Below are 23,553 nucleotides of genomic sequence, written 5' to 3'. Positions count from 1 at the left end.
AACGTGGTGGCGGCTGGTGTTGTCAGATGTGCATCCAGACTTAGCTGCCTTCCAAAAACAAAACAAAACAAAAAAGCAAATCAAAATCACAACCATGAAACGCATTTATTTTGCTGGCTAGAAAACACTGGAGCCAGAGAAAGCAAGCTGAGCATTGTTCATAATGAGGGAGGCTTTCTATATCAATTTAAGGACTGACATTTCATACCATCAGTTTTGATCACTGCGGAAGCCAATTCATTTTTGGTTGTGTTTTTAAAACAGGTCTGAAGCTTACCATGTTTTACTCACCAATATTTTTGCCTTAGTGTTTGTTTTTAAAAGCCCTCCTCTGCATCCATAATGGAATAAATAATGTTATCCCGAACATCTATTACTGTTCGGCTTTTCAGGATCCGGTTCTATAACGGATTGATAACCGCCTTCATAGCAGGTCAAGAAAACCAGCCTCACTATTTCCTTGGTCAAAGTACCACTCAAATCCATATCTCGGCAACTATCTCCAAAGCATAGCTGCATGGAAGTAACTCCCATTAAAACCAATAGGGGATCCCAGTAACTGTGTTTGGGATCAAGGTTAGATCTGTGATTGCTTTCCAAGAGAGACGCCTTTATCTTGGCCGGGTTTTGGTGGCACCACTTCCACTTAATAATCTTAAACAGCACAATATATATATATATGTATATAAAAGAATCAATATATATTTTTATTTAGCAAAAAAAGTTAAATATCATTCGGACACAACTATTTGGTCAGTAGGCCATGAGGTAACTATTGCAAAATACACAGTGTAGCTTCTGCACAAACATAACTTCCAAGGATAAAATTTCTTTTTTTGCCATTTTTATTTTAATAATCGATACAAATCTACAATAACCAAAGGTTGGGGTGGTGGGTTTGTTTGTTTTTATTTTTATTATTTTTAGAGCGTATAATTTATTATCAATAAAATTAAAACTTCATTACAATAAGAATCAAAGGATTTGATTAAACGTAAACCATAGGTAGTTACCTTTATTTCCTTTTAGTTTCTATTTTTTACTTTCCACATATAGGTACAGCTCCTGTTCCCGGGTGCAAAACAATATTCAAGCTAGTCTGAAGATTAAGGGATTCTTTCTTTAATATATAGATTATATTTATTTTATTTTATTTATATATATACAACTGACGAAGAATGTACTATATATATATATATAGATCAAATGTGCGTGGTTTAAATGATTTGTTCGAAAGGAAATGGGTCAAAGGATCCATAAGCCCTTTCCTATTCCATATATATCCATATATCGGGGAACAAGGTACCTCATCGATATCAATATATCCATATATATATATATATATATATATATACGGATTTATAGCATTGGAAGAAGGGATTGTGTCCCTGCACAATTGTGGGTTGTGTCCCTGCACTCACTGCAATCCAAGGTTATCTAGCTAAAGATGGAGTTCGGGGAGGGAAAAGGGAAGACTTGTACACTACAGAGCTATACTCTATGCAACCTTTATAATAAACAACCTGAGTTCAAATTGAATCCTAGCTTACACGACCACATCGGATACAGCACCCAAGCACAAAAAACAAAACAACAAAATAAAAACCGAGTCACAAAACATAATTACCACAATAAAACACAGTGTTCAAGTATTTAAAAGCAGATCTCTCTCTCTCTCTGCTGCCGCGCAAAAAGCAAATAAAATTAACTACTTCCACTAACCTATACAGTCCGTACAGAATTGTGCATTACAAAAAGGTAGTTTTCTTTTCTTTCTTTCTTTCTTTCTTTCTTTCTTTCTTTCTTTTCTTTCCAGAAGGACAGGTAGATTTAGACAAAGCCAACAACATCAGCCTTATTCGCGTTAATGCCTCCCCCCCCCCTTGTTTTTCTTTTCTTTCTTTACAAACGTTCCTATGATTAGGAATCACATATCTATCTATAGGTATATTTAAATTCGTGGTACCTCTTCAATAATAGCACCGGGTCCCAGCCATTTATTTCCCTGCACGCTGGCCGAGGTACATTCAAGAGCTGATTTGGCCAAGGACGGAACAAACACAAAAAGCCACCCAAAACCAAACAAACTTTTAAAAAGATGAAAGTATTTGAAATAAAAAAGAGGTGTAAGGCGAGGCCTGGACACTACAGTCTCATGAGGAAGATGGAAGAGTTAAGTTGTGTCTCATCGGGGTGGAAGGGAGGAAGGGGGCAAAAAAGGAATATTTTCCTCTGGTTTCAGGCAGGAGGGAGCTGCCCTGGTCAGTCCTCCTTGGCTCGGTCTTTGTTGATTTTCTTCATCTTCATCCTCCGGTTCTGGAACCAGATTTTGACTTGTCTCTCGGTTAAATTCAAGAGCCGGGCCACCTCATACCGTCGGTCCCTGGTGAGATACATGTTGAACAGGAACTCCTTCTCCAACTCCAGGGTTTGGTGCTTGGTGTAAGGGCAGCGTTTCTTCCGAGTAGAGCGCGCGTGCAGCCAGTTGGCAGCCGGGTTGTCTGCAAGGGAAGAAGGCCAGAGGTTGGAGCTCAGGGAGGCTGGGAACGAAGCACCACCACAACCACAAACACCATCACAACAACAGCAACACCGCCTGGGACAATTTCGCCTCCTCCTCCTTCTCTTCCTAGGTGCCCTAATATTGGTGTTTTACGACATTCCTTTCATTTGGACAGACAGGAATGGCAGACAACAATGGACCAGAATAGGGACACATGGGGAGGTCAAGCAGAACTACTTGCAATAATACACCCTCCCATGAGTCACCTCCACATCTCTCTCTCTCTCTCTTTTTCCTTCATAGTGATGATCTGAAGTTAGTCTTTAGTGATTTCTGTCTTCCCAGAGTAACCCCTCGACTTGTCACCTTACACACCCCAGTTTTTAAAAGACAGAGGAAGAGATCCCAATGGGATCTGATCCCCTTTTCAGCCCATGACAGCCTCCAATGTCACTAACTGTCTCAGTTTGGGGGAGAAGAGGACACACTCCCACCCACCCACCCACCGCTTCACATGTTACAAGGGAGCTGAAGAAAACCCCTGGCTTTCTGAGGAACCTGATTTACATTAATGTGTGTTTGTGTGATGAGATCCTTCTTTGTCTGCTTTGGTTGCTTCCCTGCCTGCTTATTAATCTGCATTGCCAGTGAGAGTGGAATACTATTTTTAAGGGGGGGGAATCAAACCAACCAAGAGGGAAGTTAAGGAAGGAATGTCTGTCCCTCCTTCTCCCTCCCTCCCCCCCACAAGTGCCACTCCTCCAACAGTTGTGTGTCGCTCTTGGCTTTCCTAACTTAAACCCCTTCGTCACAAAAGGGATCAGATTCACCTCCAATGTTTTGTTTGTTTCTCCAGCCCTCTCTGCGGAGAAACTTGGGTTCTTTAGGACCTCCATCATCTCCCTCCCAGCCTCTTCTCTTTCTCTCCCCCCCCTCCCCATAACAGCTCCCACTCGCCCCTTCCCTAACTAGCTCTCTTTATAGCTGAGGCTTGTCGCTGCGTGACGCACCTCCCCGACACACTGTCACCAAGGAGGGCAAAGCAGCTGAAGCTGAGAGAAAGACAGGCACAACCCCCCCCCAAAAAAAAAAATCAGGCACCATTCTGCCAGGCCCAGTCCACCTCTGCCTAGGGAGAAGGCTCATGCCACTAAATACAAGGTGACTAACTGCAAAGGAGGACAAGGCACCTCAAAATTGAGGACATGGCCAAATAAAAGCTTTTAAAAGACTCATATAAATGTAGACTCATGCTTCTTAGTCCTGCTCGAAATGGAGGACCTTTGGGAATGCCTCCTGGGCAGAAGCCTGAAATGGAGGACCTGTCCTGGAAAAAGAGGACCCCTGGTCATCCTAAATACTCAAGGAAGGAGGGGGTATTGTGAGATGCCCGGCCCACCCTCCACAGCCGCTGCAGCGGAGGCACTTTCCTGCTCCTTGGAGAGACATCCCCCACCCACCAGCGATCGCCATTGCCGCATAGCTCAAAATGGATCACGCCTAGCCTAGCCAAGGCAGAATAAAGAGGGAGGGTAGATCCCCTTCCTCCTGGCGCCCCTCTTTTTCCTTCCTTCCTTCCTCTCTCTCTTCCTTTCTTCCTCTTTCCTCCCTCCCTCCCTTTTTTCCTTCCTTCCTTCCTTCCTTCCTTCCTTCCTTCCTTCCTTCCTTCTTTCCTTTCTTCTTTCTTTTCCTTCCTTCCTCCCTCCCTCCCTCCTTCCTTCCTTCCTTCCTCCTCTCCCCTCTTCTTTCCTTCCCCCTTCCTTCCCCACAACTCCCCCAATCCCTTCTGCCATCCAGCCACCCACCCTTCCCTCTCCGCCAACTTACTCGGGTCGAGCTGGGGTTTGTCTCCGTTGGCCTCGCTCTCCCCATTGTTTTCCGCGAAGGCCCCGTCGTTGGCTTGCTTACTATCCCTTTCAGCTGGAGGAGAACCACAAGCATAGTCAGTCAGGGAGAGTGCGTGCGGGTCAAAGGTGGTACAGTCACCCCGCCGGGCCGCCGGGAGCGGTTCAGGTTTAATGCCGCCGCCGTAAGGCCGGGCGGCCGGCAAGCCGGGGAAGGACAAGGAGCCCGGCAGAGGCTCCAGCCACGAGCGCATGTACCTGCCGTCGGGGGCTGCCAGGGGAGGCTGGTGGTGGACGTAGGGGTGCGGGTGGTAGACGGCGGCGGCGGCGGAGGGGGGCACCGGGTTGGCGCTCGGAGGGTGGACGGCGGAGGAGCTCCAGGCGGCGCTGAAGACCGAGGCCTTGGGCTGGAAGCTGCAGGGGGTGAACTCCGCGTGGGGGTCGCCCAAGGGGGCCTGCCGGGCCGGCTGTCCCAAGGGGGCCGACCCATAGCGGGAGGGCCCCACCAGGTCCTCGCTCTCGTGGAGGAGGAAAGTGTCCACGTAGTAGTTGCTGAGCGTCCCCGAAGAAGTCATCGCCATCGGAGCCCAGCCCGAAAGGAAGGAGGGAGAAGAGGAAGAGGAGGAGGAGAAGGAGGAGAGGAAGGGGAGGAAAAAATAAAGGGGAGACAGAAAGAAAGAGAGATATGGAGGGGAGGGAGGGGAGGGATAAAGAAGGAGGGAGGAAATAGGAATGAAAGAGAAAGGGAGAGAGAAAGGGAGAGAGAGAGAGAGAGAGAGAGAGAGAGAGAGAGAGAGAGAGAGAGGCAAGCCCCGGTGAAATTATGAAACTGCAGATTTCATGTAACAACTTGGTCCTGGCGAAGAAGTACAGTCACCTAATAAGTTGAAGGCTGCCTGTCAGCTCATTGGCTGCCGGGTGTCACGTGGCCAGGCAGCAGAACAATAAAGTATAAATCAGTCCGCAGGCTATTAATGGGTCAGTGTTTTCCAGTCATCATTTATATATATATATATATATATATATATATATATATATGTATATATATATATCCATATGCTTTTTATGAGAAAGGAATCAGGTGGGGGGGGGGGGGAAGAGAGTATTGGGGTCGTTAGACCAGGAAACTTTTCTTTTAATTGGGACCCAAAGAAGATGGGAAGACCAGGGTTTGGTGGGGGTTTGGGGAAGAGGAGAGGAGGGAGGGGTGGGTTGGCATGATCACCCTGGAAAGAGTGGACTATTTTATATCATAATTAATCATCCCATTAAAAGTCCGTGTTCTATGCAAAAAAGGGGGAAAGGGGGAAAGGGGGAGGAATCCAAGAAAGGGAGATCCACCCTTTTAAAAAGGGTGGAGTGGGGGGAGACAGATTCTCTTCCTTGCGATCGGAGACCTTCACATAAAATTATACAATAATTGAAGCAATAAAAAAGCAAAATAACGTAGACGGCGTGCTGTATGTATGTGTGTGTGTGTGTGTGTGTGTGTGTGTGTATATATATATATATATATATATATATATATATAATATTTCACAAGGAGTTACTGTCTCGGGAGCCAACGGGGTTGTTATTAAGTCAGTAACTACGAGCATATTCATTTGCATCGCTGTGTTTCACAGCAGTAAAAATTTACGAGTGCCTGGAAAGGTTAAATTATACTATTGTGTTTAGTTTGGGAGCTCACTGTAAATAATACTGCGCCGTTGAGTTCAGAGCTGAGCGGGGCTGCTGGCAGGCAAAAGTCAAATCCAAGAGAGAGGTCTGTCTCCCTCCTTCGAGGGTTTGGGGGGGAAATCTGCCCCTTCTCCTTTCACACGCCGCCGCGACCGAGGAGTCGAAAGAGGAGATCGCAAGCCCAGATGGGGATTTTGGGTTTCTAGTAAAGGAGCCCTTTACTAGAAACCCCAAACCCACACATTCCCAGACGCCTTGTCTCCACCCTCTCTTTCCAGTAATACCAGTAGTAGGCTCACCCCAGGGTTGTGGACTTAATAAATGCTGGAACAAATGCGTAATTAACCTGCAGGTTTGGAAGATAGACACATGTATACAGATACACAAACACACACACACACACACACACGTATATATGTATACAAAACATCCCCCCGCAAAACATACTATTTGGTAATATTGCACACACACACACACACACACGTACGTATACACACACACACACTTAACCTGCAGGTTTGGAAGATAGACATACATATACATATGCATATACAATTGTGTGTATTACCAAATAGTATGTTTTGGGGGAGGGTCTTTTTTTTCTGCACGTAGCCAAGCTACTAAACAGCCTTCTCCCCCCCGCCCCCAATCTTTTTTATTTGTATTTGTATTTTTAAGGAGAAACGTGGAGGGTGGGAGAGAGAGACCAGCTACAGAGAAGGGATTAGAGCCTGGACGTTTGGAGGAGAAAATCCAAGAGACCCAGCCAGCCGCCTCCTCGATCAAGTTGATTGCAGAGGGGCTTTCTGGCCCTATGGTATATGAGCCCTCCTGGCTTCTCTTCCTGAAGAGTAGCCACCCCTTGTGTCTGGAAAGGGGGCAACCAGAGCCATGCCGGGGCTGGGGAGCTGTGCTTCTAAGGGTGGGAGTGGTGGGTGGGGGTGATGGTGTGTCTGTTCCCCCTTCTTCTCCTGGACACCCCTCCCCAAACATGGCTTGGAGCTCTAGGAGAAAGAGGCTGATTCCCAGACGGACGGATTGGAGAGGCTCCCCTCGTCTCCCCTGCGGATTTTTTTGTCCTAGGATCGCCTTCCCCGACCAACCGGATTTTGAAGGTGTAAAGAGATATTGACTGCCTGGCACGTTCAATGGGACTTCTGGACTCAACATGGGAACCTCGGGACTGAACGGAGGGTTACAGTCCTCTTGGGAGTGAAAAACCTCACCGAGCAACAACAACAACAAAAGGTGATAGGGGCCCTCCGATCAAGTCCAGTGTTGTGAATTAAAGTAATGGCTAAATACTGGACGGCTGTGAAGTCTTTGTCTTCTCCGAAGGATTCCTGTGGTTTTATTTATTATTTTTTCCTCTCCCCCCCCCCCCCCTTTCTTCTGCTGGTGTTGCTTCTGGAAAGCAAAACTGAGCCTAGAAAGTGGGGCGAGGAAGAGGAAAGGATCTCTATAACGAATATATTTTTGTGTGTGTTTTTGAAATGGTGTTGCTCAGGCTGGAGGCTTCCAAATAGTAGGAAAACCGGGCGCTAATTAGATTCATGTGCTAATATTCCAAACGCAAAATGTATGTTTTTCATTAGTCAGAGGTCTTTTTTCCCTTATTCTCCAAGAGGTACATCTTGAAAGAGAGAGGCTTAATTTAACTGCCATTTGGAAACCTTAATGCTAGAGAGTACAAAAGAATAATAATAATAATTAGCATTTCACAAATCTAAGCAGAAATAACGTCGCGTAGGCATTGCTAGTAATCTCTCCCGCTCCGCATACACACAAGTCATTTTCAAAGGCAAACAAAGGTTCTACTATGGACTTAGCATCTCCCCTCTACAGTTGCTTTCGTGAGATAACTGGAACAATTATGTCTGGTGTGTATCTATATAGTGATAGTGCGATAGCTGCCACAAAAACAGAAACGCAGGCACATATGTATGGCGTTGTGAGTCTGTTTCTGTCCTGGAAAGCGGGAAGTCTTACGTCATTTTTGTTTAAAATCGAGAGTCAGCTGTTGTGAAATATGTCCACAGAACTTCCTTCCTCCTCGAAGGAGAGAAAATAATCTTAACAGCAGGATTCCTCCCTGTTTTCTTTATTGCATTTTGGGTTTCGGAAAGGGCAGGGGCTTTACATTTCCACTTTCCTGAGATGGAAAGTGGAAGAATCAGGCTCGATTTACTACGCAACAACAACACCACAATCATCTCTCTCTATTTCTAACATTATTGACTGCGGAACAAGGGCAATTAGGATATCTAGAAGGGATAAATTTTGGTTCGGAATTGCAGGAAGAGATAAATAAAGGTTTCACCCATTTCTTTATTTTGTACAGATTTTTTATTGTTATTTTCAGGAACACTTGTATTTTTCTAACGGCTTTGGGACCCATTCATTAATTTTCTTGCAAGGATTGGCACAGTATGAAAATGGATGAATAGCATTAAGTTATCTACAATTGACTCTCTGTTCTCACAGAAGTAAGTATTTCCCCCCCAAGTAAATGCATTCCTAAACCAGGGATCACCAGACGTAACCTCTCACCCATAAATACAAATATTTGGGACTCAACTTCTAAGTAATAAGTAAAAGGATTTCTGGCTGCAGAAATTACAAGAACTCACACAGTGACTTTTACACAGCCTTTTCAAGCATCTCCTCCCTACTACAATAGTATATTCGGCTCAATAGTATATACATCTACTCAGAAATAAGACCCACCAAGTTCAGTGGGCCTTACCTCTAGGTAAATATATAAGGTTGCCGGCCTTACGCTTTATATAGCGCCACACTTGAGAGTTTTGAATCTGTTAGTGCTGCCGTTATGGTGTCTTTTAATTCCCTACTAGACTTATCACAGGCCAGTATTTTTTTTAATATTTAAATTATTTACTTAGGATTTTCCAAAATATATTTTTCACAGAACCTGGCCTAACCGGTAAACCAATTCCTAGACGTTTTGTGTGTATACTTGTCTTCATCTCGCCTGTCTGACTTATAGCGACCCCAGGAATTTCATTAAGTTTTCTTAGACAAGGAATACTCAGAGGTGGTTTTGCCAGTTCCTCCGTCTGAAATATAGCCTGCAGCATGCCTAATTCCTTTCTTAACACACACATGTATGTACAGATACAGGCTTTTCTTTTTCTTTCCTGGTTCAAATATAGCCCCTGAAGACTTGGATAAATATTCCATCAGAGGTCAGGTACTCTACACGGTTACGAAGGGATTTCAAGGCTATATATATATTATCATTAATTTAAGATTCATGAAGAAGAAACACTTTAAAAATCAATGTATTTATGGCGTGTAAAGGCATATTCCTTCGCACACGCATTCACACCTACAGTCTCAGCCACATATACAAATGTAGGCGCCTTGCATGTTACTGGGTGCACTAGGGTTGGTCCATATGGATATGGATACATATGGGTATACACAGCTCATACTCATGGCCATTTCAACCACTAAAATCGGTGGCAAAGTGTACAAGTTTGCCAAAGAAGGACAGGCTAGGGAGAGGTGTGTGTATGTGTGTGTGCAAATCTGATCCTCTCCCCTATCTCCTCCATTCCCAGAAAGGTTCACACAAACGCCCAGGACGGATATGTCCCTCCATCCTTAGTTTCCTCCATCCCTAATCCCCGGAGAGGTCTTGTTCATTTACACGAACGGTAAACAACGCGCGTGTCTCCGCTGCAACAAACAAGGCTTTCCTCCTTCGGCTGCAAATGAAAGGCCAGGCGAGGCGAGGCCGGCTGGAGCCCAAGCGAGGTCGCTGTTGCTTATTCCGCCTCGCTGGAATGCAGGCGCCCGGACACCCTCCAATAATGATCGTAACCGAGGCCTTGTGAGTGAGTGAGTGAGTGAGTGAGTGAGTGAGTGAGTGAGTGAGCGAGCAAGCGGCGGAGGAGAAATCCCGACCTTTTCCGCCTAATTTCCACCCTCCCTCCTTTCTTGCAACATCTGGGCCTTAGATCCTTAATCCCTTGATGCAGAGGCCTAGGAGGCCACGTTTTAGGCTTTTTTAATGGGAGGGGGGCGGTTGAGATGGAGGAGGGAAAAGGAGAAACAACGAAGGAAATGCCGAATGCCACCGCTTGTAAGTAAGTAGAGAGCCAGGCGGGTGGGTGAGTTTATGCTCCGGAGAGCCTCATTCTCCCCCCCCTTTTCTCCCTCCCCCTCCCCAAGTAGACAATATAGCTCCATAAAATATAATGAGAAAGAAACAGCGGGCCGTAATCTGAGCTGGAGATGGCTACCAGATCCCTTCTCTTTCTGTCCCCCAGAGGAGCAAGGGATGGAAATGGCGAAGGTGTCCTCACAGCCACAGTCAAAACAGAAGAGGAGGGGGAGCAAGGGACCTTTACAATAAAATAAAATGAAATAATAAAATAAAATAGCCCGGAGGGCCCGCTCAAAGAAGAAATGGAGACGATAATTCCTATCCTGGAAAGTGCTCCTGACCTTGAAGGAAATCTGTGTGGAAAAATCAAGCTTCAATAGATCCTGGCTAACCCTCTTTCCTAAATGCAACCTCAGTGGATCCCGGCTAACTTCTTTTCCTAAATACAACCCCAATAGATCCTGGCTGACTTCTCCTCCTAAATACAACCTCAGTGGATCCTGGCAGGTTTATTTTTCTGCATGCAACCTCAATACATCCTGGCTAACTTCCCTTCCTAAATACAACCTCAGCGGATCCCGGCTAACCTCCTTAAGGTCCCTTCCCTTCCTTTCTTTAAGATTCTTCGCCTTCACTTTATAAGTAATTTTAATTTAAAGACAAATTAGAAAACACTGGGGGAGATTAATTCCCTCTCTTACCCCCCCCCTGCAGAAGTAAAAGCAATGGCGCTGGACCTTGACGCCCCTCCAAGAGAGCGATTGTGGGGCTCCCTTCTTCTCCCTCTCCCCAACATCCCCCGATTTCTTCAGTGTTGCGAGGCGGGATTATGACCATTAACCCTCTGGCGCGCTTTATGATTAGACCCGGCTGATGATTATAAACTGAAGTAATGAAGGCAGTTTCGTGCTGTAGAGAGAGAGAGAGCTACAGCCCCAACAACATGAAACTACCTAAATCACCGACCAGTTCTCAAAGCAAGCTCCTCATTAAGAGGACTCCCCATAGCCGCTTTCCACAAGCCAAGGGGTCCCTCCAGGAGGGGTGGGGAGAGGGAAAAACCCAACCAAAACCAAAAAATAGAGATTAAAAAGATAAATACACAAACACTCCCCCATTCTCCTTGGTCTCCCCCTCTCCCTCGCCGGCCGCAGTCGCCATCTCACCCCATCCCTTTGTTTTCAAATGCCCTTATTCCCTTGATTTCAGTAGAAACGTGCTATGGGTAAACGGGCCCAGGAATAATAATAATAATAATAATAATAATAATAATAATAATAATAGTGATGGTGGATCTTAATTTAGGATGAAACAAAAAGAGAGAGTGAGGAAAAATAGGCCTTGGGTGGTGAAGGGTCAAAAGCAGAAAGACTATGAAGATGCTCGGGTTCAAAGTCTATTTCTGGTCGGGGGGGGGGGGAGAAAGAAAAAAAGAAAAAGGCTAATAGTGGCCATTTGGATTATCAACACTGCCCCCCCCCCCCCTTACCATCAACATATCTCCTCCCCAAGGCATTTGCCTTTGTCTGGATTCACACACACACACCCCTTTGATAACATGCAAGGATGTCATGCGTAAAGGCCACCAGGTTTCTGCTTAAACACATCCCCTTTGCAGCCAGGTAGAAGAGGAACAAACATGGCGAAAGAAAGGGAGGGGGGGATCCAAAAATGGACCAGGAGAACTGGCTTCAGATCCAAATCCCACGTGCTCACCTTTTTCAGATTGCTTTTGAGCCCTCAAGGTGTCCCTTTGCCGCTGGGGAAGAATAGCTCACCACCTCAACCTCTAAAGCAGTAGGTTAGAAATATATATCTATATCTATATCTATATTTAAAAAAAATTAAACACACACCCCAACACATGTTATCTGTTACATACAAAGAAATAGCTCCAGGCTTCCTCTGCCCGGTCAGCTTCTCATTCAACTGAACCTCCTTGTCTAAAGCAGCAACAATCCAGATATACTAGCAAAGTCATAAAACTGAACAAAAGCCGACAAACCTTAGAGCACCATTGCTATTCGGCCCAGACAAATTACGACCGTCTAGGTAATATTTAAATAGATTCCTAAAGTAATTGCAGGGGGCTCGGGCCAAACTATCCCCCCTGTTGTAAAAGTTCTTGGAGATCTAAAAGTAGGAACCTGAGAATAAACAAGTCACAAAACGAAGTTTAAAAAGAAAAAGGAAGAAGGTGGAGGTGGGGGAGAGAGAGAGAGTTTCATTCCATGTCTTTTATTCTTCTAAGGAAATATAAACAGCACCTATGTTGTGTTTTCTTTTCAGCTCCACCACGCACAGCGACTTTAACCATTTTAATTTATTCATTTGGAAAGTAAGAACAGGCCCAAGAACGAGAACTAACATTTCGGATAATGACATAGAATGCTTTGCTTCCAGCCGTATAGGCAATTTAATAATAATAATATTATTAATATTAATATTAATAGAAATTTATACACATCTGTATTCATAGATTATTATTATTATTCTTTCTTCTCTTTGCACCACACGCTTGACCTTTGCAATGCATGTAACTTCACAGTATCAAAGAAATACATCATTTTCTCTCTCTTTCATACAATCAGGAAACCATTCTGATGGGCAATATACACAGAATAACAGACTTTCCCCTTTGGATGTACTGGGCAACAGTTACTATTATTATTTTTCCCTCCAAAAACAGGGGGGTTGTTTGTTTGTTTGTTTGTTTGTTTAAAAATGTGCTTGACAAGCATAACTAGCGGCAACCCAAACATACCCAAAGCAAAAACCTAGCATTAAGTATTTCCTTAGAGCACAAAACCTTTCCTATTTTTTAAAAAGGGGAGGAGAAAGATATTTTAATCCACCACGGCCACCTCCCTTCCTTTAGGAAACATTGAAAATTGTGATATTAATTTGCGGGGAGAGCGGGGGACACACCAACATACAGACAAATGACACTCACAGTCTTGACCCCTTGTAAGAACCGGACGTCCTTTGCGCAGTTTTGAGGGAAAGGGGTATTTTTGCTCAAAAGAGGACTCCAAGAAAAGCATTAGGAACCCAAACCCAAACCAGAAGGATCCGTATTAAGCAGCGTTGTGGCCAAATCGAAATGGCAGAAAAGACACGTAACTCAGTCTGCGTTACACCTCCGACACCAATGTTTTTGTGTGCGTTAGTGTGAAAGAAAAAGGGCGGTGAAATATGCCTTCACTTAGGTTTGGCTCACTTTTCTAAAAGGTGTTGCGGAGGAACAATAGGCATCTTGGGTTCTAAAAAATCCTATTTCTCAGCGCCGGAGTCGAGGGTGTAAAAGGAAGGTAGCGGGAGAGGAAGCATGGCTTGGTGTGTGTGTGTGTGTGTGTGTGTGTGTGTGTGTGTGTGTGCGCACCGTTATGGCTTTATCCCGACAAAACAAAAACAAAAAATAAAAATTCAATTACCAGCAAGCAATGGAGAGGCTAGGAATGTGATGGAAAGGTTCAAATCCATGGAGGTGCTAGCAGCTAAACCCTGCCCTGGGTAGGTGAGGTGGAGTAGAGTGGGTTGGGGCTCTGGTGGTGGGATGTGGGGGGGTGGTGGTTCTGGTTGCTTAGACCATAAAGAAGCGCCTGTAGGGTTCATCAGGAGAAATTGAAGTTGGCTGTGAGCTCCCGGATCCGGTTCTCTCTGTTCATTTTCTTGAGTTTCATCCTGCGGTTCTGAAACCAGATTTTCACTTGTCTGTCTGTGAGGTGGACTGAGCGGCTGATCTCTAGGCGACGCTCACGAGTAAGGTACATATTGAAGAGGAACTCCTTCTCCAGCTCCAGCGTTTGGTGCTTGGTATAAGGGCATCGCTTCTTCCTGCCACTTTTTGCCGTTAGCCAGTTGGCTGCATTCTCTCCTTTGGAGCTGCCTGGTTTTAAGAAAGCAAGAAAGGGGTCGTTACCAGGTGACAGCGGGAAAAGAAGGGGGCTCCGGACCCTCCAGTTGAGCTCAATGCTTACTATTGAGCTGGGTATCCCCAGAGGGTCCTATCTGGACACCAGAACTCCTCCTTTTGAGGTTCCTCTCAGGCTCTCTTTTCAGCTCTACTCTCCACAAAGCACGGGAGGGGAAGAGGTTCTCAGTTTACTACAGGCTTTTGTTTCCTTCTGCTCGTCTGAAAGAGCTACCTAGTGTTGCAGTTGACACCGATACACACCCGTGCCTTTGGCAGTGGCGTCCCCAAGTGCCTCCGCAAGGCTCCAATGGGGCCTTTTATTCTCAAAACGGGTGTTTCAAGTAAAAAAGCCAACATGACTTGACTTTAAAAACAACAACAACAACAACAAAATTCCATGTAGTTCATTTGAACAAAATGCAGTACTAAATTTAGACTTGCTCTCCTCCTTCTGTGACTGCTTCTGCCCAAATCTATAACCCTGTAAACACGACCTACTTGGAAGGCAAACCCGTTTCATACAATGGGACAAGTAAATGTCCATAGAATCGGCCTGTGTCTCTGTTTCTCTCCCCATTTAAGCAGTTCTGGTATTTAATTATGTGGTGGTAGACACACACACAAACACACAGGCACAGAATAACACAGAGATGCATGTCTTAAAATGCATACATACACTGAGTGTCTAAAAATACATGTACATACATTGAACAGATAGATGGGTAGAGATAAGGAGCGTGTTTAGACACAATGTAAGGACAGGGAAAAATCCCTGTGTGATGTGCTTATATTCTCATGTATGTACAGGGTGGTTCAAAAAGAATAGTGCAAAATCAAACTAAAACAATTTTACTTCTGCGCCATTCTTTTTGAACCACCAATATATAGTATGTACACAGGCAACATTTCACTTAATCCCCAGAACTACATAAAAACCCCACAACTTTCTGCTAGTTTTGATTTGTTTTCAATTAAGGGTGGCACCACTGAAAGTTCTCCAGCAAGAAAGGGTCATGGAAATGAATGGTTCCGGATCAAGGACTCTGTAGTGTCCTTTGCACCCGGTTGGTTGGTCCTTAGGTTGGAATCCTTACAGTAGTAGCCTCGTTAAGCATCGAAGAATGTCCTCCGTGCAACCGGCAGCCTCAATTTGATAGTACTCCAGAGAAGGAGAATTTCAACCCAGCTGCCCCCCTCCCTCCCTTTTTTAAGGCATCCAGGATCGTAAACTAGAACTTAGCCTGTTAATGGGTTTATTTATTGGCGCTGGCCTCATGCTTACTTTGGACGCTTTACAAATATCTATGTTATCTCTTCAGAAGCTTCTCCATCACTTTCATCTCATCTTCCTTTCCTTTCTATCTCTCTCCCTCTTTTTAAAAATCCTGTCTTTGTACTTTCAGCATTTGCCCAAAGCCAGTGCTTTTAGGATTATAGACTCCGAAGGGTGGCCTTCAACCACCACCACCACCACAACAATTTTACTACACTCCAGAGGCCCAGATAGGAATGGTGGCTGAGTAGGTCAACTTAAAACACCCTCTTTGCAGGCTGGAGGTGGATTACTCCTCTCAGCTGGTCACAGGGGCACCCCTTCCCTCCATACATACATACATACATACATACACACATAAAACACATACACGGCACCTCCCTTTCTGTTTGAAGAGTGTGCATTTTCTGCATTGATTTTTGCTCACCTAAGTTTCCTTTCTCAGGGGAGGGCTTGCTGCTCTCTGAAGGAGCCGGGGAGAGTTCTTCTGCGGCCGAGCTAGAAGCCTGACCTTCTTCCTCCCCACTTTGGGAAACACAAGCCAAAGTGCTGGGCGGGGAGGGCTCTTCGCCTTCTTTTCGCCCTTGATCCGGGGCTGACAGCGCTGGAGGCAGAACTGGGGGAGTCTCAAAGCGTCCTGGAGGCTGTGGGGCGAACTGGGAAGCGGCAACCATTTGCACCCCATGGTGGTGGTGCTGGTGTTGGTGTTGGTGATGATGGTGACTGTTGTAGCTGCTGCTGGAGGTGGAGGAGGAAGAGGAAGTGGTGGTGGTGCTGCTCTTGGCAGTGCCATAGGCTTGGGACAACCGGAAGTAGCCTGGGACGGGCACCCCGGAGGTCACGTTATTCATGGAGCAGACCTCTGAGCTTAGCCTTGGGAAGGTCGACAAGTCGGTGGCCGTTGCCTCTTTGGGGCCCTTGTCCGAGTCATAGAGGCAGTAGGAGCTCTCCTCTTTGATGCTGGGAGCGAAGGAGCAGGAGGTGGCCTGTGGGCTTTCTGGCTCTTCCAGGCGGCAGGACCTCGGGGCATCTAGCCAGACTTCCATCCCTGACATGTAAGTGTGAGAAGCCGGGACCATGCTTGGAGAAGGACCTTCATTGCGTTTTCCCAGTACGGGGAAAAGTCCGTAGCTTTGCAATCCATAGGACAGTTCGGAGGTCTGTGGCAGGTAGACTCCGCCGTTGTTGGGATAGTAGCCTCCGTTGCCTCCACTGCCGCCGCCTCCTCCGACTCCGCTGCCGCCGCCTCCTCCAACTCCACCGCCGCCTCCCCCTCCTCCATCACCCCCTCCAGCTCCGCCGCCACTTCCTCCTCCTTCCCCTCTGCTTGAGGCCGAGCTGATCAAGGAGTCCACCAAGAAGGAGTTTGCAGCGGGACTGTCGGAGCATGCCATTGTCGCGGAATAATTTGGCGAGGAGAGCAGATAGCCCTTTCTGGCTGACATTTCTTGTGCAAAACATGCTGAATATGATTAGAGATACCCCCAGCGCCACGGCGAGTGCGTGCAGCCAATGGAAACCCAGCCCTCGCTAACAACCCCTCCCAGTTTGGTTTCGTAGGCACTGAGTTGTTCCCCGGTCCACTTCTGAATTTCCTGTATATATATAGATATAGATAGATATAGATATAGATGTATGAGTAGAATCAATGTTCTCTCACATTGTTGCGTTTGTCTGCCTGCAAAGAGGGGAGGGCAATTCAGGCATGTTGTGCACACCGATATGTGTTTGGAGATGGGGGGGACGACAACAGAAAACCATTTGCCTGTGTGTGTGTGTGTGTGTGTGTGTGTGTGTGTTTAATGCCAGCCATAATTTAGCAAGCTTCTATTAGCATATGCGTTAATAGAAAACGGCAAAGGAACAGGATGGTTATGAAGTGTTTAGCTCATAAAAGGATATGTAAGCGAAACTTTCACCATCCCCGTCGTCCCCCCCCCCGCAGCGTATCCCCCCAACCTCACCACCCCTTTCACTGCATCTCATTGTACAGCCCTTGGTTGAGATGATATTAATAATGCAGCCAAGCCCCGGGTATTTACGGGGCAAGGCTGTGGAATATTTATTTGCCTAGCTACTTTAATGTTACGATGATGATAGAGTGGTGATTATGTTATCATGGGCCACTGGGAAGTTCTAAACCAAACCTGACCTTCTCACTAGCAACCAAGGTTTACGGACATCATAAAGTTACCCAATGGCTGCTCAAGATGTCAACTACTGTAATGAAGATAATCCTCATGCCTGGGGCTCGCGTGCTATGCCAGCCCCATGCATGTTTTTATTCCCAAAGTGGGAAGAGGGGTTTCTTTCTTCCAGGTAAATATCTGCGATTTCAGCCTTAGAAGAGACCCCTCGTTTCTTAGTCCAAAGACCGTCGTGAAATAAGCCCCTCTAGTGCCGCAGAAAAAGCATCCCTAAGAAAGCGATCTCCCATTGTGCGCTTAGTGAGCCTTCCCTATCTGTCTCAAACATAAAATACTAACTTAATGCTTATTAAATGAAAAGGAGGGAAGAAAAAAGAAGGCTCTGAACCGGGCGTGATTGCTGTCTTTCCCCACGCTATTGCCTGGAAAGTGTACCCGGCAGGTTGTTTTGAAATATTTTCAATTGATTCCTTCAATATCACCGGCAATCTCTTACCACCCGAAAAAGATGATAAAGAACTGCTAGACACTACAGTCAAAATGCAATTGTGGCGGAGACGGTAGGTATCTTTCAGACAGAGAGGGAGACCCTTTAGATGGACAGAGAGAGAGAGAGAGAGAGAGAGAGAGATGGCAGAATGGAGACGAGAAAGAAGGGCTCTCGCTTCCCTCCTATTTTTGGCAAAGGTCGTCTGGAAATCAGACGAGTTGGATCTGGAACGATAATGGTGCCTTTTGGAATTGTTCATTAAAAAAAAGTAATAACATAAATGTTGTTTAGCTTTTTTAAATAAAAAAAAAGTCTTGCTAATCCATGTTTAGCAACTCCTGTTCCAAGCCTCCCCAGCTGGTAAGACTTAAATGATCGCCTGTCTCTGTTCCCAAGCGAGTAAGAATATTCTTTTGAACAATCCAATATTGTGCCGTAAATCTTCCGCTCGGTTCCGTTTTGGCACCCACGTCCTCGTCCATAAAGCCCTCAAAGGCTCGAAGAATGCCAAGGAAATCGGGGAGGCGAAAGGAGGCAGCGGCTTCGCTTCTGCCCAAGCCTTACAGAGTGGAGAGGGTCCCTTTCAGACATATGCCCCCTCCTGAGCCAGGGCTGACCCTTGGCTTCCTTACCCTAGGAAAAGACTGATGCAAGAAGAAGGAGGCTCAAATGCCAACCTCTCACACTGCAAGCAGTTGCAAAAGTACTAGTCTGCCATGCCTCAGGTGGCTTGGTGGGGCTCGTTTCTTTGTTTGCTTCTGAGGAGGAAAGACGACCCCTAGCCTGTCCTTTTCTTTTTCTTTTTCTTTTTCTTTTTCTTTTTCTTTTTTTTTTTTTTTGAGGTGTACAGGAGGCGAAGAGGGTAAAACTGGGATTTGCCCCCATCTCCTTCCCAGGCTTATCAAAATAGAGGCGCCTTCCGGAGTTTCCTCCGCCGTTGGAAGGTAAGAAGCCTGAAAGAGGTGGTTGAAACTTGGCAGGGCCCCCATCAAACCTTTATGGGTCTCTCGACCTCACCCTCTCGACCTCACCCCCATCCTAGACACAGACAGGCACACACAACGTCCCCACCTTCTGCCTCTTTTCCCACTTGGGTTTGGACTCCAAGGTTTGTTCTTCGTCTGGGCCCTCCAGAATTTAGCCATGGAAGTCAACCAGATGGAAGCTAACCTTCGGCAGCTTCTGGAAATCCTACTCGGCCCTCTTCTCTCCCCACTCTATGGTAACACTGTTTGCACTTCCTCAGCTCGCCTTACCTTACAATGTGTTAATGTGTGGAGAACAAGCTCTTATCAGATTCCTTCGAGGCCCATATCACTTCCACGAAAATGAAAACCATATAAGGAGCCCTTTTTATGAGCCAGGGGGTAGAAAACCTATTATCAGCGGGCTTAGCGTGATAAATACAGATTTCAGTATAATGAAATGGGGACCTACGCCCACAAGCCAGACTCACAGCCCCAGCGGCCTGCCGGGACACGAATCAGGTAGAGCCAAACTGCTGCTGGGTGTTTATTTTTCATTTACAAGAACAAACCGAAATTAAAGAAAGCAGCAAGCACCACCACTAGGAACAGTCTACCTTGCTAGAGGAAAAGACTCTTAGGCTGAAGAGAAGAAAGTGAGGCGAGAAAATTCCCCCAAAGCCTATGAAATCCTCCCCAGGCTAAATAGAATGATTGCGAATGTATATAGATCTCTCTGGAAAGGCCTTCAAAAGAAAGCAGCAGGGAACTGGAAAAGGAGGGAGCCGGAGGCAGGAATGCGTGTATCAAAGGAGATAGACACACAGAGAGACACAAAAACATACATAACAAGGTCCAACCATCACTTGCAGTCGGCCCTGTGTTCGCCATATTAACGCACACAAACATGCGTGAATATTTTGACTAACATGGGTGAACATTGCGACTATAGGGCCAGCTACTCAATGCCTAAATATTATAAAAGCACCAGATCCTGCCTGATCTTGGAAGCTTAAGCAGGGTCAAACTTGATTAGCACTTGGATGGTGGACCACCAATGGATACAGGGTGCTATAGGCTGTATTTCCGAGGAAAGAACTGGCAAAACCACCTCTGAGTATTCCTTGCCTAAGAAAACCCTGTGAAATTCATGGTCGCCACAAACTGACAGGCAGCTTCAAGGCACACAAAGGGTGGCTTGGCATCCAACTTGTCCACTTTGGGAGACATTTTGCTGAGATCCAGGTGGAGAGATCTGTTGGACCTTTGATCCAATCTAAGAAGGCTTTAGCTCAGATCTTAAGATTCAGAAGAAACTTGGAGGAAGAGAAGGAGGGGAAAGGGTGGGATGGAAACTGCCAGTGAAGCCCAGGGCTCCAAAAACAAGTTTTAAACCTCTCTTTCCTCCGAGGCGTTTGCGATGCGAAATAAATACCTCTGGCCTCAAGGGATTGCTTTTATGGGCCCCCGCGGTTCCTTCGAGCCAATGCATAGGGCAACAAGGGAGAGGCCATTCCTACATTCAGGCTTCTTTTTTATTGTTGCATTTATAGGAGCAACACGCCTGGCTTTGATGGTCAAGGCACTCAGGGTTTGATCCAAAGCCTGGCGAGGTCAATGGTAAGAAGAAGAAGAGGAGGAGGAGGACAAGGAAGGCGGCTTCACATTGACTGATAGGCTGGGCTTGGCTTTGGATCGGGTTTAGGAAGGGCTTCCTTCAATCACTAACAGGAAGGCCAAGCCCAGCCAACATCAACTCGCCTCGTCAAAGCCGGTGGAGTAAAACTAATAATGTGCACTTGATTCTTAACTATAAAAGATAATGGTCAATTCTGGAGCAACTTAAACTACGCCGGCGTGCATTGTGTGTAACGGCCACATTTTAAACACTTAACAATGTGTCTCGGACATTAACCAGGGCTTTATAGCGTTTCTAGAGACTATTAATGCAAGGGCACGGGATGAGAAATCACTGCTTTTTCATTCTGCCCCTGCCAAGACAACAAACCCTTCTTGGAAGAAGGTGGGGAAGGCGGCGGGAGGGAGGAGTCCTTAAACAGGAGCAAAGCACTCGAACCGAAGCATTTGGACCCCGAGGCGCTAACAATGGAAATCCTGTCCCTTTAACTGTGCCTTGCAATGGGACCAGCCAATTTTAACTCGCTGGGAAATTTCGATACCTCTTTTAAAAAAAGCCTTTATTGGTCCAACGCAAATATCATAGCTATATTTAATAATATAGTTATTATATTTGTATTGGGGCAATACAAATATTGGACCAATACGAATTCGCTGGTCGTTTGCACTGTCTTGGGAATTTCAACTTTGCAAAATTTAAATTACAAATAAAAAACTACTAAGGATAAATAAACCCTAAGAGCTCAGCAACCCACATCTAGGTCAAAACAGGGATTCCTTCCTTCCTTCCTTCCTTCCTTCCTTCCTTCCTTCCTTTTTGCTCTGAAGAGTGATTTATTCACTTACTATTTCCAAGAGGAACCCAAAGGTACCACATTGTTAATCAAAGGGGTGCTATTATGTATGCTAATTAAACCGAGCTTTATATTTCTGACATGGGCAAATTGAGGGGAAACAGAGAGAGAGATGGAGGGGGTGGTGGAGAGGAGGCAGGAATATATATATATATGTTATGGGAGTCCGAAAACAGCCTGCTTCTAACTATTCCACCGTAGACTGCCTTTCGTACATCTTCATCAAAATTAATTTAATGCAATAAGTGCGTTCTTATTTAATGTTCAAAATGTCAGCTGTCAAGAATGTGACTGTGTGCCAAACCCATTTCTCCTCTGGATAAATTCCCAAACAGGCAGCTTTCCATCAGGCATTTTTTGAAAAAGCCTCCCTTTGCCAAGAGAGGTGACAAATAGCTACCAAAGCAATTTTTATCTTCACTTCGACATTCTTTCTTGCTAAGAGAGAGAGAAAACGAGAGAGGAGCAGGCTTGGGAGATTTATTCCTTTTAAAATTTGGATTGCCTTTGCATCCGAAACCCAATTCCTCTGGCAGCTTGAATTCTGGTCTGGCTGAAATCCTGCTCACAGTTTATGGTGACTGGTTTTCTTCCCAATGCTATGGAGGGGATTTATGTGTGGGTAACCAAGTGTAGGATGGCAGCCTCCCCCCTTACCTTTAAGCACCTTAGTTTGGAAGACAGTTTTGCTTTTAAAAGAGTTGGTGTGCTAAGGGCCACAAAAGTATTTATACATGCACAAACACACACAAGTTTACTTGGAGGTAAAGTCAAGGGCATCCCATTAAGCCCATGGGTTTTGCAAAAGAGAGCACAAAATAAATTTAAGGGAAGACTTTCCACACTTGTAATAGTTAATGAAGTCGCCGGTATATAATCAAGCTGCTCAGGGTTACAATTCTGTGCACATTTTGCATTATTTAGGTGATTAGAAACCTGTTCACCATTTCCACTAATACCAATAGCTTCTGTCTCACTTTTGCCGCAATAGTAAACAGACCATTTGCCTCTTCCCTGAAAACTGAAGGCTATATTGATGTATATAGTAATCCAACGAAAGAAAATGAGCCAAGCAATAAGAGATTGCAGGGAAAGAAGCTGGTGGGCCTAGGAGATATATATATATATATATATATATATATATATATATATATATATTACTGTTTTTAATTTTATTATTTAAATAACTACTATTTTTCTTTACAGGAGATATGTGAGACGCTCTCCTTCATTTATTTGAGGAGGCAACATTCGTTCCTGAAGAAAATATCTATGTATTTGTATTTCTTGTGAGAGTAATCTCAGTTCAGATTCCATTGCTGGGGAAAATATGCAGCACTAACTATCATGAAAAGAGGGAGGAGGCGAAACCTGTGTGTTGTACACCCCGCTATACACAAATGATATTTAGAGATGATAATTTATTAAACGTTGGATTATATTAAAATCTAGGCATGCCTGGTGTAAAAATTAAGAGGCCTAAAGGAATTATTTAACTAAACTCCACTGATTTCAGTAGGTTACTTCTAAGGATAACTAAATCTAACCCACTCTAAACTTTTGTTTTAAAAAAATTATCCCTCTCATCACAACATCACAACTCCTAAGAACGTTTAGACAAATTTTTGTTTGATAAAGCTTAAGCAATTTGTGTAAGAAGAAAAAAAAATCACACTGAACCAGGCCTACGGGGAAACCTCATCTTAGAACTACACCAACTACACCGTACTCAACTTTTGCAGAAGCCTTTTGATTATTTAATAATGATAATAATAATAATAATAATAATAATAATAATAATAATAATAATAATAATAATGTATAGCCCGCCCACTCACGGAGAATCCAGGCCGGTTACAACCGAAAAATACATCAAAAATACAGTAAAAAATCAAAGTTAATCCCAAAGAAGGGAAAGAAACAACCACATAATACATGGATATTTTGGAACAATGTGGCAGCCTTGGGTTCTTTCGTTCTTTGTTTATATGCTGTTGCTGGGAACTCATATATATATATATATATATATATATATATATATATGAAGATATAGGCCCCTAGTTTAGAGGGCGTTATTCTTACATTTTACTAGAACCAGTATGTCTTCCAAG

The 23,553-nt window shown here is 45.0% G+C and overlaps 2 protein-coding genes across 2 annotated transcripts; both read right to left on the bottom strand.

The window, feature by feature from the left end:
• Positions 1 to 1,221: 1,221 nt before the first annotated feature.
• Positions 1,222 to 5,022, bottom strand: LOC149309779 (homeobox protein Hox-A9-like). Its single transcript, XM_089531342.1, has 2 exons — positions 4,331 to 5,022; positions 1,222 to 2,501 (listed from the first exon to the last, which is right to left on the bottom strand). The coding sequence occupies exons 1-2, from the start codon at positions 4,926 to 4,928 to the stop codon at positions 2,263 to 2,265; spliced, it is 837 nt and encodes a 278-aa protein (XP_089387468.1). The 5' UTR covers positions 4,929 to 5,022; the 3' UTR covers positions 1,222 to 2,262.
• Positions 5,023 to 12,632: 7,610 nt separating this feature from the next.
• LOC149309778 (homeobox protein Hox-A10-like) lies at positions 12,633 to 16,793 on the bottom strand. Its single transcript, XM_089531341.1, has 2 exons — positions 15,776 to 16,793; positions 12,633 to 14,048 (listed from the first exon to the last, which is right to left on the bottom strand). Exons 1-2 carry the CDS (start codon positions 16,791 to 16,793, stop codon positions 13,774 to 13,776), a joined length of 1,293 nt encoding a protein of 430 aa, XP_089387467.1. The 3' UTR covers positions 12,633 to 13,773.
• Between the last annotated feature and the right edge of the window lie 6,760 nt (positions 16,794 to 23,553).

Source organism: Sceloporus occidentalis, unplaced genomic scaffold (genome assembly GCF_023333645.1).
Source record: "Sceloporus occidentalis isolate IW3139 unplaced genomic scaffold, rSceOcc1.0.p SCAF_7, whole genome shotgun sequence".
NCBI lineage: Eukaryota > Metazoa > Chordata > Lepidosauria > Squamata > Phrynosomatidae > Sceloporus > Sceloporus occidentalis.
This window is presented reverse-complemented; position numbering and strand designations above follow the sequence as displayed.